The 18,579-nt window shown below is 38.1% G+C and overlaps 1 protein-coding gene across 1 annotated transcript in view; it reads right to left on the minus strand.

Moving 5' to 3' along the window:
• Positions 1–18,579, minus strand: part of sdk2b (sidekick cell adhesion molecule 2b) — a 307,200-nt gene that overhangs the window by 15,067 nt on the left and 273,554 nt on the right. The window contains exons 21-39 of the mRNA XM_084433475.1: positions 17,536–17,657; positions 17,325–17,434; positions 16,546–16,696; positions 16,221–16,458; positions 14,159–14,274; positions 13,778–13,967; positions 13,595–13,693; positions 11,435–11,629; positions 10,016–10,217; positions 9,705–9,808; positions 8,413–8,483; positions 7,393–7,528; positions 6,891–6,947; positions 6,330–6,431; positions 6,124–6,239; positions 5,520–5,706; positions 3,212–3,349; positions 1,737–1,946; positions 1,528–1,653 (exon numbers count right to left, since the gene is read on the minus strand). Of these exons, the coding sequence (XP_084289601.1) occupies positions 1,528–1,653; positions 1,737–1,946; positions 3,212–3,349; positions 5,520–5,706; positions 6,124–6,239; positions 6,330–6,431; positions 6,891–6,947; positions 7,393–7,528; positions 8,413–8,483; positions 9,705–9,808; positions 10,016–10,217; positions 11,435–11,629; positions 13,595–13,693; positions 13,778–13,967; positions 14,159–14,274; positions 16,221–16,458; positions 16,546–16,696; positions 17,325–17,434; positions 17,536–17,657 (2,670 nt within the window). The remainder of the gene's footprint in view (positions 1–1,527; positions 1,654–1,736; positions 1,947–3,211; positions 3,350–5,519; positions 5,707–6,123; positions 6,240–6,329; positions 6,432–6,890; positions 6,948–7,392; positions 7,529–8,412; positions 8,484–9,704; positions 9,809–10,015; positions 10,218–11,434; positions 11,630–13,594; positions 13,694–13,777; positions 13,968–14,158; positions 14,275–16,220; positions 16,459–16,545; positions 16,697–17,324; positions 17,435–17,535; positions 17,658–18,579) is intronic.

Genomic DNA, 18,579 nt, shown 5'->3' on the forward strand with positions numbered 1-18,579 from the left:
TGAAACATTTTTAGAAAGAAAAAGGCCTAGTCATATATAGTGGCATAGTTTGTCATTCATATCTGTAATAAGTTCTTTGAGTCTGATAACCTTAAAGAGATACTCAACTTTTTTTGGAAATAGGCTAATTTTACAACTCCCCCAGAGTTAAACAGTTGAGTTTTACCGTTTTCAAAACCATTCAGCCGATCTCCGGGTCTGGCGGTACCACTTTTAGCATAGCTTAGCATAGATCATTGAATCGGACAGGACCATTAGCATCTCTCTCAAAAAAATGACCAAAGAGTTTCGATATTTTTCCTATTGAAAACTTGACTCTTCTGTAGTTAGATCGTGTACTAAGACCGACGGAAAATGAAAAGTTGTGATTTGGCTAGGAACTATACTCTCATTCCTGCGTAATAATCAAGAAACTTTGCTGCCGTACCATGAGTGCAGCAGGCGTAATGATATGACGCAGCACCTGAAAATAGGTCTAATAGGTCTAATCTGATCTTCATGTCATTTCAAACCCATATACTGTACAAGTGAGGGTGAATCATGTGGATAATGACCACATTTTCATTCTGGAGTATACTGAGTATAAGTGCTGGTGTCATGTGCCAGGCCTGGCAGAGAAATTACAGGGTGAGATCTTCAGGGCTGAGAGTGACAATAATATTCCACTTCAACGCCACATGAATGGCATGCAAAGATGGTCTGGCTGCATACATCACACTAATGTATGGATCTTTAACACACACACAGTTTCTTAAACCAATCCCATCTGCTCCTCCCTCAGAACTCACTCTTTTCTCATTCGAGCAGGGCTTCTCTTCAGTCATTGAGGAAATATGATCTGCACTGTCACAGTTGGAGCGCTCACATCAATATATCTCCTTCATTGGACATAAGCTGCCGTCAGCATCTTTTATCCAGACGCATATGGAATCACTCTTCATTGTTTGGGACAATTGTATCTAAGAGTTTGGCTGAAGCAATATGCTGAAAAACAGACCTCATGCTCAGTCTGGGCCTTAAAGTCGGAGACACTGAGTTTACATAATTCTCTGAAGTCTTAAGTTGGTTTTTCTAAATCAGAGTTTTTCACTGTAAGCTAAAACGTAGTGAATTCAGTTTAGTCTATTTCTGTTTAATCCCTTTTTCTGTTCTATTTGTTACAGTTTTTTGGGGTAGATGGGTAGACAATTGGTGAGGGAGAAGAGGAGTGGAAGCTGGGTTCAAACCAACATTACCTGCATGTGAACCAACGCTTTTTTTGACAAAAGCACTTCTTATTACAAGTCTGAACACTCTGAAACACGCAGCACATATTCATTTAACTAAATCACAATCTTTGAGTTCTGACTCTTCTTGTAGACAAAGACTTTAAAGAAACGACAGGAAGTTTGAAGACAAGAGTAAAGTAACCAGCACACACACAAACCTGCAACTCCCATATGAGCACCAAGGTTCACTAAGCCACGACTCCAGTGTTTAATTTCTCAAACATACATGTGCAAATTTGTATTTATTTAATGATCTCACCTGAGGGTCTGGCCTCAATAACGTAGCGAGTGATGGGTGCTCGTCCGGGATCCCCATTGGCCCAGTGGATGGTGAGGCCGGAGCCATATCGAGAGATGAAGGGCTCACCAGGAGGGCCCGGGGCTCCTGATCACAAAGAAGAAACAGGGTTACATGGGCTCAGCTGAAGCTGTTTAGCTGAAATAGCACAGAGGCTCTAGCATACAGACCTTCACCAGGTCCTGTGGTGATGTTGGCCTCCACCTCTGGGCCATAGGTAAAGGTTTTGGCACGAATGCGGAAGTTGTACGTGACGCCATCCGCCAGGTCTTTGATTTTCAGCCACAGGGGGGCGTTCCCCTTCACGTCCACCGTCACGATCTTACTGACGCCTGGGGGGGAGGGGGAGTGAAGACAGTCGACACAGGCCACTGAGGACTCTAGACAAACACACTGCTTTTAGTTCAGGCAACAGGAGCTCAACACACACTCACTCATGGGTGTAGATCTCATTTCAACCATATTGTTGGCATCTGAATATTGATTGGAGGGTCCAAAATTAACACTCATCAAATGCCTAATGCAAGCGAAATGACTTTGGTTAATTTGAATTTGGCTGGTAATTTTATTATTCACAACAACTTGTTTGTAGTGTTAAAGAATGAGTATTTGACAAGTGAAGCAGATTATCCGATGATCAGCATGAAAGACTCGTGTGTCTTCTAACAACTTTCCTAAGTGTATATTTTATCATCAGAAGTTTAGCTTGAACTCTTTAAGTTTCCTCCAGAAATCCATAAGACAATACAAATTCACTAAAAGGCAACAAATATGAAAAAAAAAATATATATATATATATATATATATATATATATATCAAGGACCTGTGCAAGATGCTGTTTCAACAGACAATGGTTATCTTGTAAGCAGTTTTTTCATTAACTAAAATGAAAACTTGTTAATTGAAATAAAGAAAGAAAATGTATGATGAAAAAGTTATTTAAAAAGTTTAAATGATAATTAGAAGGTTGCCTGGGCAACTAACTGAAATAAAATAAATTGAACTACAATAATTTTTCAAACTAAAATTTTTATAATTAATTGAAGCTAAATATATATTTTAATATTTTTAAACTAAAACTAATAAAAACGACAAAAGCACATAACAAAATCACCTAAACTTAAACTAAATAAAAATGAAAACTGGAAATATAAAAATAAAAAGTATTTCAAAATGTTAATAAATGCTATAATAGTAAATAATATAAATAACAATTGATGCTGCAAACATATCTGTGCTGTTTGTCATAAGCAAGGAAAAATAGCATAAAAAAATGTAAAATATAGATAATGAAAATAATGCAAAATACTATTTCATGGGCAGTTAAGAATGGCTAGTAACTTTTTAAATAACTCACCATTGGCAGATGTGGCAAATGTTAATTGTGGACCCTGACTGATTATAATATTGATAATTTTTGATAATTAGAACAATTGTGGAAGGAATTGTTCCAGGGCCCAACACCCCTGCACACACACGCGCTCACACACAGACACACACACGCACGCACGCACGCACGCACACACACACACACACACACACACACACACAATTATTTGATTCCTAACTGATATCAATTAAACTCATGATTATCTAGTAATGCTAGTAGTTGGAAAATTGAACTTTTAAGCTAAAGGCACTGACCATCCACAGGCATGCAGGGCTCGTAGATGAGTCTGTAACCCTCGAGGATGCCATTAGGGAAGACAGGCTCGCCCCACGACACGTTGACAGAGGTGGTGGTGAGCTCACTGAAATGGATGAAACTGGGAGCGCTGGGAGCTGAAAGAGAAAACATCTGCTAATCAGGAGAGACACGACAGACAGTCTCAATGGCTTAAACACGTCTGCCTTTCTCCTTTTCCTGGGATTAAGACTTTAAACCCTTCTTGGAATAAAAAAACAGCTAGAAAAAATTACATGTCATCCTTTGCCTGTCTCTATCTATGGGGGGAAAAAAGAAAAAGAGCAGACATAATACAGAGACATATCATTTTAGACGAAAGAGAGGAAGACAGACACAGCTAGTGAGAAGATAGACTCTTGCTGATGTATTGTACTTCCTTTGCTATGTACTTAAGCTCCACAGCTTGAGCCAAAATCATTTAATGCCAGTCAAAATGTTTTCTATATGAGCAATTGGTTACACTTTACAATAGGGTTCATTAGTTAACATTAGTTAATCAAAGGTTGAAGGTTGTATTTGTTAACATTAGTTAATTCACTGTGAACTAACATGAACAAACAACTAAAGCTGTTCATTGTTTGTCCATGTTAGTTCACAGTGCATTAACTAATGTTAACAAATACAACCTTTGATTTTAATGACGTATTAGGAAATACTTAAATTAATATTCACTAAGGTTAATAAATGCTGAAGAAGTATTGTTCATTCTTAGGTCATGTTATCTAAGGTAGTGTTACCGAGCAATTCACGATATTAACAACAACTGTCAAGCTATGAAGCTGTAACTACAAAGAAAAACAATGCTCTCAAGAATTTTAATAACACTTCAACCACACACAATCTTAACTGCATACAAAAAAGTTTTTTTTTGCAACATTTTAATTATTTAACCCCTTACTAGACACCCCCCATTTTGGCAAGTGGGACATAAATGAAATAGCCAACATAAAAAGGTTGCTGCTCATAAGTAATTCTGAATAGACACAGAATGTCTCCAGAATGTGTTTGTGAAGTTTCAGCTCAAAATACCCCACAGATTACTTATTATACCATGTTTTGGTCATTTTTGAGTCGAAGCAAAACCATGCGGTTTTCGTCCATGTATCTTTAAATGCAAATGAGCTGCTGTTCCCCGCCCCGCTATCCAGAATAGTGCTGTGCCTTTACAGCTCGTGCTTCGGATACTCTGCCGAAACATCTGTTTGGTTTTGATTATCATCTATATTGTGGTCACGCTCACGTGACATCACAGTTTTTCAACATTATGTAAGCTTATTAACTGCATGCATTTTAAGCGTGTGTATTTTAGATCTGGGTGTTAAAGTGACAGCAGTGTAATATACAATACCTATGTATAGTTCAGTTCATAAGAATCATTCCCTTGAGAATCAGACTATACTTAGTGGGGAAGTTTATTATATTTGTCACATAGTTTTTCCTTAATAAAAAAGCAATGAATAAACCCACTGTAAGTTCCGCCGTTCATTTTTGAGATATACAGAATGGAAATATGCCATTTGCTTCAAAAATCATTTTTACATGCCATATTATAAACTACTTGGTTCTTCGTCTCTCCCCTTCGAGAATTTTATTAGCAAAGACGATGAAAACAAAAGCCCACATATAGTCTGGAATCTACTCGTTTTGACACTGAAGCCAACTTTACAATATCAGATGACAAAAACGGTCACTTCTTTGGCACTCCAATGAAAAGCATATTTCTTTTAGACTCCAGGGGAAGTATCTCCTTCAGAAAGAGAGAACAATCTCGAGACTGTGTCCCACAGACGCTCTGAGCCGTGAGCCAACGCACAGGCACGCTGAATGAAAACCACAAGAGCTGAATAAGGCAGAAATAACTCTGCTTCATCAGACCGAACTTTAAGCACACAAACAAATGCATAAAGCAGATTTACTGATTAGAAGCAAATGATAGCTTGTTGAGTTTTTGATATTTCTTGGCCAGCTGTCAGCAGCGGTTCGCATTCCAGAAGGTCTTAGACACATAAATAATGAAATCATTTGAAATAGTTTCCATCATTCCCAACTCCTAATTGATTGCCCATGTGTTTACTGTAAAATAAGTGGCAAAAAAGTACAATTACTCACCACTTTAAAACCTAAAAAAGGAGGGCTATCTAGCAGAGACCATAGTGGCCTTCCGGTACTTGGTACATTATGTGCTTCGCAAATAACCCACAACAAGTGCTTTTGTTGAGATATGCATGAAGGTCCTGGAGGAGACACTTTTTTAAGTTTCCTCACCAGCTTGTTGGGTTCTTCCTCTGGTCGGTGGACTGCGTGGCCCATCGCCCGCTGCGTTGAAAGCAGCAACACTGATCATGTAGGTGGTGTAGCCCGTTAGATTTTTGAGCTTCACCCCTCCCTCTGGCAGGAAGAGCGTCCGCAGTTTCTCAGTCTCGTTTTTCCGTTGATATTCCCAAAAGAAAATCTGCAATAAGAAAACAATAGGTCACACTCATTATTGTTCTGTACGTCTATTTTAGGCGTTCTACAACTCCGAGCACTTTCATGTCCCAGGACATTTTTCTTTTCCTTTTTTGTTATATGAAGGTCACATTACAACACTCTTGGAAGCATTTTCCCTGCCTCATTTATTATTGTAACCTTTTTAAAATGGCCTTGAAAATATGAAAATCCATTATGAAAATTTTTAAAATCAAGCTGAATCATTCGAAAAATCTTTCAAGGTGTAATTTAGAATTTTGTAACTATTCAAAAAGTGTAGTTTCCACCATGTGATATAAATAGTCGACATTAGTAAGAAAAACCCATGATTCAACATCTTAGAAATATACACATGCAAGTCACACTAAAAGCATTTTCCACTTAGTCATCAGAGCCTGACCTTATAACCCTGAATGTCTCCATTCTGAGTCTCCAGCGGAGGCGGGTCCCACGTCACATCAAACTGTGTGGCAGTGGCTGATTGGATGATCACATTTTGAGGCGGGGCAGTGGGAACTGTGAGAGAACATCGATGTGATGTGAAGTTCTGTTCCTTTTCATTTGTCAGCAAAGAAAGGACTTCATAACGGTAAAAAAAGTTTTTACCTGCTTCACCAACAAAGACTTCCTGTGGTGAGCTAGTTGGTCCCTCACCAACAGCATTGTACACACTCATTCTGATTTCATATCGCTTGTGCTTCATAAGATCTACAAAAGTGCAAAAAACACAAATAACAGTTTCTTCATTCATGGCTGACACTTCACATACTGTTCAAAAAACATAACAAAACAACAACCAAAATATGTTTTATATTAGATGTTCTAATTTCTGGACCATTTTTGTTTCGTTAACTTTGACTCACGATGCCGGCTCCCAGTCCAAGTGACGAGTCAGTCTGCTTGCCTTATCTGAACTCAATTTACACACTGCTCTTCCTGCAGACATTATTGACGGCAGAGAGAAACCAGACCCGGCTCTTAACTTCATTACCACTCTAGACGTGAGGTGAGAACAGGCCCGCTGATAGCAGCTAGCCTAAACATCCAGGCTGCATATCCTCAACTCTTAAGCAAGACTTGACTTGTGCTGCATTAGGCACTATCATATATCAGTTTTATGGGAGGAAAAATATTGCACATTGCAAGAACAAACAGGAAGTGACTTACTGTCCAGCTCGTACTGAGTGAGGGACGGCTCGCTGAGATTCCGCAAGCTATATGGAGCTGCAGGAGACAAACAGGAGGACATTTATGAAGAAGATATGATCAGAAAAATAATAAGAGTGAGAAATATCTTAAAATAGTTTATAATGAACTATGCTTGGTTTACTATAATAATACTCGGGCAGGTTTTTGATTTTGATTAATATTAATATTGAATAAATTAATTTGATTGATCTTTTTTTTTACATTTATTTAATTTTCAAATACATTTATTGTTTTGGGCTGTGAAAACATTAGTTAATATAAAAGATAATTAATTAATGAAAATAAAAGATAAATGAAATCACAATTTTCTTGCTTAGGTGCAAAAAAAAAAAAAAAAGGCCAAAGCACTACAACAAAAGGGTTTCAACATTGGTAATTATGTTGCATACTTTATTTTTGGGTCATGTCTCACCATATCTCGCTAGTAAAGAGAATCGTACAGTATATGTTTTATGCTTACATGTGAGTTCTGCCCAGCTGGTTGAAGCGCCACTGATGGTGTGAACGCTGAAACTTCGGAGTCGATCATAAAGCAACTCCCGATATCGGATTCGGAAGCCCAGCAGGATCCCGTTAATCTTCTCCTCAGGAGGGGGCTGAGGACGACAGGACAGGATGAGCGAATGTCACCACATATAATCAACAGTGTATGTAATAATGGTGAGGTGTGGAATTTCTGTGCTACTAGTGCTCTGTTCATCTCACAAAATTGCAATTAGGGATGCACCGAAATTTTCAACGAAATTCTGTTTGCAATAGCCATATGTGGTATAGCTGTGCTGGGCAACGCTGGTAAAATGACACTATACCCTCTTGTTTGTATCTTGCTTGTATTTTTTTAATTCAGTATTATTATAAAAAAAAATGAATACAATACAATTATACAAAAAAGTTAATTTAAAATAAGAAATAAATAATTTTAAAAAAGCATTTTCGGTTTGGGCTTTTGGCCAAGTGCATCCAGAATATTCAGTTTCGGCCCAGATTTGTCATTTCGGTGCATCGCTAACTGCAATTTCTCCTTCTGCTATTGTCAGAAAAAAGATTAGCTTTTAAGCCTTTAAGCTTTTGCCATTTGATTTGTGTTTGCGGTTGAAGGCTGTGTAAACACATGTGCGTTGCTAATATCCGGAGGGATAACATTTTTGCTCTGTCAGATCAAACTTCTGCAAATTTTGAGTTCAAGTTTAACGATCAAATCTGAGAAATCCCCCCTCCTAATAAAGCGTGAATGAACTGGTTCTGGTGAAGGAACCAGTTAATTGACCTTTTTCCACCTGAATGGATAAAAACGTGAACCAGAGGCCTGCGGCTTTTAAAACAAGCCCTCTTTGAAATGGTAATTCAGGGGTGACATTGAGAATATGTGTTTAAGATACATACTATGCCCTCCTGCTCTGTTATTACAAACCGTTGATGGAAAAGCACGGCTGATGCGGATGTATAAGGAGAAGCACAGCGTAAAGTCCCGCCCCCTTACCTGCCAGCAAATCAGCACAGAGGTTGTGGTGTGTGGCGTGACAGTCAGGATTGTGGGAGATTCGTCTGGAGCTGGAGAGAGCAAGAGATACAGTTAAATAGAGAGAGAGAAAGATAACTGTGCACTTGGCATCATTGTGAATGCTTTGCCGCATCAGCTACAATGTCTTACGCTACATAAACACTGCATTTCTAAACATGCCAAGCCTGTCTTACAGCCTGATTTGTTGCGTTGGGGTTTTAAACAGGCATTATGAAGGGCCCGTCTCTCTTCACTAGAGTTGCTTGGGTAACATTTAGTCTCGTGGCAACCAGAGATACTGTATTACCTCACTTATTTTACTGCCTCCAGCAATGACATCATTGCTGGAACACAATAGCATCACCTGGCTTCACAATAAACCAACGGCTATAAAACAGCACTGTGGTAATACAGGCAGAATAGCATCTGTGTGCAGCATAATGGCCAATTCTTGAGATGCACATCACACACAGAGTGACTCGACTGTATATATTCAGAGAAAAGAGGAAGGCGGAGCCATGTAGAGAAGAATATGGTGTTTAATGGCTCATTGTTATTTTTGATCAATTTCATGCATCCTTGATGAATAAATGTATTCATTTCTTTCAAAAAGTTAATCAAATTAAATTAAATTAAATTAAATTAAATCTTAGTGATACATATAGCACACATAAATATTGGATGAAATAATCCATTGAAGTTATATTGAACTATTTTTATCCATCTTTAGGAAACAGGGTGTTTCCACCCCACAAACAGGTATTTGTTGGCCATTTTTAGCCTCAAATATAATACAAATCTAATTTTTTCCAGTGTGCTTTACCAGAAGAACCAAGTGACACTGCTAAGTGTTTGCTTGTAAACAGTAATTGCATCTGTTTAGTTTTGAAGTAATTTGTTTGAGATACACCCAATTATTTTTCTTTCTTTTTATTTATTCATGAGCAGCCCATTTTCTACTCCTTGCACTGTTTTGAGAACATATGAGATGCTGACTTTGATTTTGGCCATAACTACCACAAAAGGCTATTTTAAGCAACCTACTGTAAGCTGGTTGCTGGTTTAAGAAGGGTTTGGGTCACTTGTCAGCTGGATAGACTGAGAGACCAGCTTAATGACCAACTTAAGACCAGTTTGGGCATCTTGGAAACCCACCTTGATGCCTTAAAATGTCTAAGCAGATAGCTCGCTATAGGTGTGTGTGTGTGTGCATCCACAATAAAGCATTGATAAAGAGTACAAGAGAAGTGGAAAAGGTTAAATGTTCTAACCATCCTGTAGTGTTGTGATGGCTTCACTCTCTTCACTGTAGTCACTGTCTCCAATATCATTAGTGGCCTTCACTCTGAACTGATAGGACGTGAACGGCTTCAGTCTGCGAGAAATATCACACACACGAGTCAAAACACAGGAAGCTAATCAGAATATGCTTTGCATAAAGCCAGTATAAAGTTACAATGACTAACATAATGAGTAACGCCACTCATTATGGAAAAACTGTGCTGTGAAGTACTGTGACTTTATGCATGAAGGACTTTTAAATCAAATCACACAAAACTTCGCAGCAGATGTTCTTTAGTACCTGTCTACGATGTAGGAGCTGGACTCATGGCTAACAGACGCCGAATGAACCGTCCAGTTCTTCTCGGGCAGCTCTCTGACCTGAACTGTGTAATACCGGACCGGTGATAAACCGTCGCTGCCTGGTTCCCACGACAAAAGCACGCTGCGTGCCTGTACGTTTTCCTGAGGGACTGTGGGACGGCTGGTGGGCTGGGGCCGAGCTGGGGGTCAAAGGTCAACCATAAGTAGACTTAAAACCTAATCAAACAAAGCCAATAAACAAACTCACTCCTATGTTGGAACATCCAAAACATTTTTGGTGAATCAGTTTGTTTAATGTGAATCATTTATTTGAATGGTTCTTGTAAATGAACTAGTTCAAATAATTTATTCAAAAAGTTAAGTAAAGTAAAATCGAATTTCATTTAACTTTAACTGAGATCTTCATTGTTATTGTGCTCTGAAAGCAGAATTAAATTGTAAAATTTAATCATATAATCTAGATGCATGAAAATGGAACAAATATATAGATCTCAAAATTCATTGATAAAAAAGTTTTTAGAAACACTTATCCACTAAAAAGTAGCGATAGTAAGTAGAAAATGACAATTTAAATAGTTTCAATTAAGATTAATATTTTGAAGCCAATTTATTTAAGCTACTGTTTTGGTTAGTAATTTTAGTGAAGCTAACTACTTTTTCAAATAGTAACTTGACTGTATAACTTCTTTAAAATATGAGTAACTCGTGGCACGAGAAGCTACCTTTAAAGTAGCATTGCCAACACTGGGTTTTGTGTTTATACTCATATAATATTATCTCTGCTTCACTGCACACTTATAATCCTGCTGAACACAGTGAACATTTTAAAAAATACATTAGATTATAAAAAAAATGTATGACTCTCATATTTCATTATATAAGCGCACTTTATGAGTCAAAACCTCTGATCTCCACACTGGATCAGCGCACTGCATAAATAATCCGAGGTCTGATTATGATGCTCTGTGAGAGGAATGTGCCTTCGCCTGAGTGGAAATCAGCGCAGCAAAACTTCCGCCAGAAGTCTCAAACCACACCAAAGCGGGACTGGCTAGAGGAGATTGATTTGTTTTGGACTCAACCTCAGTGGACTGTAGACATCTCCGTTCAGAGACATGAACACACAAACACACACTCTAGATTTGTGACGGATTACATGACCCTGTGACAATAAGATCATTCGTATAGGGCTGGGGGCTTTTTCCAGAGAGAGGAAGCACAGATGCCACTTATAAATTACAGAATATGTATCTAGTTTTTATTTATTCATTTCTAAATGAAAAAAGGTCCATGAAAGTCAAAATAAGGCCTTTGATCATTCATTTCTTGCTTAATGTCACTTAATGTTTGAACTTCTCTTGCTCCATTGATGATGGGTGATAATAACGTGCATTACCTCTTTTCTCTGTGGTGACCACCAAAGCCTCCGCTGCCTCCCCCCATCCCTTGCGTGTCTGCGCTCTGATACGGAACACGTACACGGATTCCGGCCTCAGTCCGGTGACGGTATACTGCCGTGCGCTGGAGTTCAAGACGTCGAACGTGGCTGTGTTGCTATTGGTGGAGTTCAGGCGGTATGTGATCTGATAGGCTGGGGAAGGAACCGATTACATCACAGAGATCAGAACAGGACAAACTGCTTTTCCTTGCGTGCAATCGAGAGAATGTAACACATTTGGCTTGTTTCTTGATTAGAGGAAACACAAAGCAATGAACAAAGGCAAAACCAATGTGATTTCATTTACAATGGGGCCGTTCAAGACTGAAAGCAATTATAGAAGAATAAAAGAAAGAAATAAATACTTTAGCTTTTTTTACTTAGCAAGGGTGCATTAACCCTCTATTGCATAGCGTTGCCATATGGCAACAATTACTTTATCTTAATTTTTTTTTAAAGCTGTGATATAAAATCTATGTTTTTACAGTTAGTTGTGAAAAGGGGGCTTTAACTTTTAAGAAAATACAATTTATGAGGTCACATGACCAGGATATCCTGTTTGCCAGTCCTTTTTGCTCATGGACATTGACATGCAAACATCACTGTCTGGGGCTCCTGAAGATAGCCTTTTATTCAGAATTTTGGAAAATTTTCATCAAATAAAAAAATTAAATCAGTATCTGGGGTAAGTAAACTTTAATTTTTTAACATTAAATTCAGTTTTGATTTTATAAGTTTTTTGTAATATGCTAAAATACATTTGTTGCCATATGGCAACTATATGCAAATATGGAAACGTCCTGGTGCATTCAACCTAATGGAGTCCCATTGACTTACATAGCATGAAACTACTCTGAGACTATGTTTACAACTTTTGCTTATATTTTAAAGGTAAAAACATTAGACCTTCACAAGCTGTTGTGGTGGGGAAAAATAAAAGAGGGCCCCAAAGCTTTGTCCCGCCAGATCCTGTCCGCAGAGACCGCACAGACCACTGGCCCTTGCATGCATCTGAGAAGGGCAGATGCAAAATGCCAGGATGCAAGGGCATTGTAAGAAGCAAGTGCTCCAAGTGTTTAGGTTTCCTCTGCTTCACTGACTTTCACAAGTCATGAAGAGAATTAAATGAAATGAAACAGCAAAAAAAATGACTAAATGAAATGAAACGAATGAATAGTGTATTTCAGTGAGACAGGTTCCAGGTTCCTGGTTATTATTACCAGACATTTCAGATAACTGTTGAAATTATATAATGTTTTTACTGTATAAATGTTTGTTTAAACATTTCACTAAGTATGAGATGGATTTGTTGAGTCTTGTTTTAAATAAAATTATTTTTTATTTATTTTTTTTTATTTTATGGTACTTTCCACGATTGCATATTGTTGCCATATGGCAACAATTTACCAACGACCCCCCTTTAAACTTTTTTTTAGATTTTTTTTATATATATCTGTTATTTAGCTCATGTTAAGTAATAAAAACATGCAAAACATTTTTTACAATGTCTAATTAATAATGCGTGCAATAGAGGGTTAAATTGACCAAAAGTGGCAGTAAAGACATTTATAATGTTACAAAATAATTCTGTTTCAAATAAATGCTGTTCTTTTGTAATGTGTTCATCAATGAATCCTGATTTGTTTTTGGTTTTTTATTATCAGTTTCTGCAAAAATATTAAGCAGCATTGATCATGATAAAAAAAAAAAAATGCTTGAGCGACGAATCAGCATATTAGAAAGATTTATGAAGGATCATGTAACATTCAAGACTATATTCCATCTTAAAATATATTAAATATGTAATAATATTTTCACAATATTACCATTCTTACTGAATTTTTGATCAAATAAAAGCAGTTTTGTTGAGCATAAGACTTCTTTCAAAACCATTAAAAAATATGAATGGTAGTGTAAGTAAGGGTAAATAATTCTATTTACCTGGTAATCTGTGATTCATATGTTCATACATTTGCATGTGAAGGATCTGTTAACCATCACTATTGAAAGTATTCAGGGATGTTTAATGTCATGATGGTAAAAAGAAGTTATTCAGAAGAAAAACATGAAATGCACGCACACGACACACACAACAAACAAGCAAACAACATCTTGTACCCAGTATGATCCCGTTGGGCTGGGAGGGTGGCTGCCAGATGAGTCTGACCGAGGTGGTCCGTACTTCAGGGAACAGAATGACGACAGGCGGCCCGGGCACTGGAAAAAAACAAACAGTCTTATCATCTGAGTCTGAGTATATAACAAGGCAGTTATTTATTTGTTATGTACTGCCATGCCCACCATCATCAAGGGTTCGCTCCAGGATTGAAGGAGAGCTGGGTCGGCCGTCTCCGATGCGGGTGAAGGCTAGCACCTGGATCTCGTACAGAACATACTTCCCCAGTCCGGTCAGCTGAACACTATGGCTGGCGTTTCCTTCCACCGTCCAGAACTGTAGTGGAGAGTCTGAATCCTTCTCCTTATATGCCACCTGAGAGTGTAAAAGAGAACGTATAGATCAAAGTTAAAGTGAACAGATGTGGTCACCATTCACTTTCACTGTACGGGAAAAAACAAAACAGCTTTGGTCATGTGTTATGCAGTTATGTACTCAAATGTATTCAAGTTGTAGTATTTGCAGCTTTGTTTCAATGTTTTTTTTTTCACTGGCATCTCACAGACCTTGTAGCCCAGGATAAGTCCATTCCGATCAGTTTCGGGAACTTCAAACCAGCGGACCAGAATGCTGCTGGAGGTAGTGGCAAATGCAGAAACATTTGTGGGGCCACAAGAGGGGACTGCATTAAAACAGAGGAAACCAGAAAGATTGGTTAAAGTCAGATGTGGATAAAAGACAGATGTGATGGTTAAAGTCACCATGAAATCAAAATAGACAATTCTTGTTTGTTTTTTTATGGAGTATTTCAGTATTTATTATAAATAATTTATCCATGCACATCATAATTTTTATATTTTTATTTATGTGCCCTCGTAATCTTTAATCAAAACATCTTCCCCTCCCTCTTGCAGCAACATATGCAATCTGAATGAATATTTTAATGCTATTGATCCCGATCTGAATTCTGACTTGTGATGAAGCCTGAATCATAATCACACCATGTCCGTTTGTTGGCCTGAGGAGAACTGGCCCGACTGAGCCCGGTTTCTCCCTGGTTTATTATTTTTTCTCCATTCTGTCACCTGATAGAGTTTGGGTTCATTGCCACTGTCGCCTCTGGCTTGCTTTTGCGGACACTTAATATAAAAAAATATAATATAAAAAAATATTATTGATCTGACTGTACTGACGCTGTTGTATGAGAACTGAACTGAACAGTTTGCAGAACAGCTTTATAGACTTGTAGATATAATTTAATAATTGATGATTTTTACAATGGAACTGAATCAACACTAAACTGACTTCAGCTGAACAACAGCCGAAATGCATCATTTTCCTGTTATCACTGTAACGCTGCTTTGAAACAATCTGTATTGTATAAAGCGCTATATAAATAAAGGTGACTTGACTCATCTCTACTCTTCTCTGATGACTTGTTCACTGGCACGAGGATGGAACAACCTGTCACTCACATGAGATTGACCAATAGCAAACCACAACCATCTAATCAATTCCTAAAGGACAAAATCAAGTCCTCGTCCCACTTTTTTGTTTTGTTTGAGAAGCTGTTTCACTCGTGTATATACACAATAGAGAAGAAAAGACTATCACAACTTCCCACATTCAGCCTTTCTGAATAAGTCTATGCTTTTCAAGTCCTTAATAGGGCTGGAATATGTTCATTGTATATATGTGTGTGTGTGTGTGATGGGGGGGTTAAGTGTGCTGATGGCTATACACATTTCAAAGGCAGTGAGGTCTGGAAGACACCAGATTTTGACCATTATTGGGGGGAGAAACAGAGAATCACTCTGCGGCACAAATCCCCAGACACGGAGTGCACGATTGTGGGAATTTGATTGGCTAAAGAAAAATCAGGGGAGTCATGTGTACAGCCCCATGTGTTACCAATTTCCTCAACACCCACTTATTAATCCCAAACTTGCTTCCCTGAATTCTAGTAACCACGGAGACTGAGCTGAGCAGAAGGAGAGAAGGGGAAAAAGAGGTGGTCCAGAGGAAGTCAGGTTTGCTTCTCTTTCAAGGCACAGAAAGAATGAAAAGACTTGCACGTGTGTGCTGATCTGTGCCCTGCCTGTTTTAACAGGAAATCCTGTGCCCACATACCATGATAAATGATTTGAGACATGCATTGAGCTCAACATATGTTATCATTTAAACGTTTTTCCATTCCATATTATAAAATGGATAGTTCCGGCTCCACAGTCTGGCTGGATGAGCCACGATTGAAGCCATAAAATAGTCAATTTATATTTTCACACTTGAATGCATATAAACTGTATACTATATTAATGTACCAAATATTCAATTATAGAATGACCATTAATCATTACATCAACAACCATAAACCAATCTATAGTTATTGTAATGTGACTTAAAAAAATATGACATTTTTCATTGATATTAATAAATAAATACATGACAAATGTTTAATAAATAATCATGTATACCGGTAAAAGCATTATTTATGCTGTCTTTAGTAAGTTTAAAATAAGCTTAGCAAAATTTGCCATAAAACATTGCATTAAATAGACACAAAAAATGAACACTTTTCTTTGATAAGCTCTCGATTACTGAAACTTCTGAAGCCTGGTTTGTCTTTACCGGACTCTCTGGTTCTTCCGCGTACGGGTTGACTCCACGGTCCTGCTCCGATGCCATTGATGGCCTGAACTCTGACCTCATACTCCGTCCACTCCTCCAGGTCCTCGATGGTGAACTCTCTCTCCAAGCGGTCAGCGATGACGTGCAGTAGGGCTTTGGACTGAGCTCCAGTCCTGCTGTACTGCACACGGTAACCCACCGAATCAGGGTTCCCGTTGTACTCCCATTCAGGAAGAGGCTGATGGACGGTCATAAATGAGAGAGTGAGTTTGTGTCTCAGTGCCACAAATATGTGTATTATTTAGATTCTAGATCTAGAACATACCACCCATCTGAGCCATAGGCTGGTCTCGCTGGCTGTCCGCAGGGTGACATTTGCGGGGGCGATATCAGGAGAAGCCTGCAGGGTCTGGATCTTCCTGGAAGGCTGGCTGGGTGGACTGGTGCCCACTATGTTCACCTGACGCATACGGAACCTGCAAATCCAAATAAACACTTACTTTAATGGCCTTTTATACATTAACATCCATCTCGGGTGATCCAATCAAAAACAGCGTTGTTACTGTTAACTTTAAGTAAAATTAAAACCATTAAAAAATATGGTCACACTTTAGATTAGGGTTCAGTTCTCACTATTAGACTTTGCCTCAATAAACACCTAATACCTGCTTATTAACACTTAGTAAGGTAGTTGTTAATTTTAGGGATTGTGTATGATTAAGGGATGTAGAATATGGTCATGCAGAATAAGTCAGGCATTTATATATGATTTATAAGTACTAATAAACAGCCAATATCGTAGTAATATGCATGCTAATAAGCAACTAGTTAATAGTGAGAATTGGACCCTAAACTAAAGTGTTTACCAAAAACATTTTCGGTAAAAATATAAAATAACATTTTAAAACTTAAACGGAAATTAGAATTGTTGCCTGGTCAACTAAATTAAATAAATATATAACAAAAGCTTCATTTGAAGTACTAAAATGACTAAAACTGAATAATAAATAAATTACAGCTATATAAAATTATAATATATATATATATATAAACAAATAAAATGGCAAAAGCACATGACAAAATTGCTTGAATAATAAAAGTCACCTATAAAAGGTGTAGGGGTTGAGGCCGGAGACCTCCAGAGAGCGAGCATCAGGCTCATTGGCCAGCTGATGGACCATCACCCAATCCTCATTCTCTCCAATGATACCGACCTGAAAGCAGAAGACAATAGAGAGAGATTCATGCAAGTGTTCAGGCAAAGATCAAATCTACATTGTGAAAGCATCACCCCCTAAAATAAAGAGTGACCCACCTGGGCCTCCACCTGCCAACGAGAAATTGAAGTCTTGCCATCATATCCTGGCTTGTACTGTAAGGTTACTGATCGAGGGCCAATGTTTGAGATGGCCAAGTTTGTGGGAGGCCCGGGAAGCTCTGTATCGGAAGAGAGAAAAGAGTGTTATAGTTTACAATGCATGAAGCTATTTCGTTTTATTTAATCCAGAATATAATTTTGCAATAAATCCTAATAAAAAAAATATAAAAAACCAAACATTAAAAGAATGTAGTGAAGTGTGAAAATGTTTAGCTGTGTTATGACGCCCTCATCTGGTAAGATAAGACTTTAAATAAAAATGAAGTAAAATTAAACAAATGACACATTACTCTCATTCAGTAACATTAATATGAACACCAGATTGTTATTTTTTTATAAGAGATCGAGTTGCTATGTGGTTGGCAGTGTTTTTGGTGGTTTGGCGTTGCTGTCAGTTTGTTGTTGTTTGTTATGGTGATCTGAGTGGTTTCTAAGGTTGTTTGGTTGCTAGGGTGTTCTGGGTGGTTGCTAGGGTGTAGCACAGGCAACATAGTTGTTAGGTACAGAGGTGTTGGAGGTGGTTTTACACCATAACAATAGCAAGCAGCACTAAATGTACTTTAATAAGCAACAGTTTCTGTAGTTTTCCCACTGTTAAATGTCTGTGTGAAAGGCAGAAATGAAGGAGAACGGTGGTACAAATCATTCCACACTCACAGCTGTTACCCAGCTTATTACCAGAAGTTGAAATATGCCTCCAATAAAACACTGGGGGAATGTCATGAAAGCAGCAGGGTCTGTATAACTTAATAAGGGTAACGTGGCGCGAAACCATGAGAGTTCAGGATTCATACATCTTTAAACGTCTACATTTACTCTTGAATGTGTGCGGTTCGTACATGGTTTGAGTCTGGAATCCATAGACCGTCTAATGCAGCAATAAAGGCGAAATGATCTCTGGCCCGGGAGTCGTAACAGTGAACTCCACGCAGTCAGTGCGTCCGTGTGTTTGTGCTGCGTCGATGCAATAACGAGAGCTCA

This window comes from Rutilus rutilus (assembly GCF_951802725.1).
Source record: "Rutilus rutilus genome assembly, chromosome: 16".
NCBI classification, from domain to species: Eukaryota; Metazoa; Chordata; class Actinopteri; order Cypriniformes; family Leuciscidae; genus Rutilus; species Rutilus rutilus.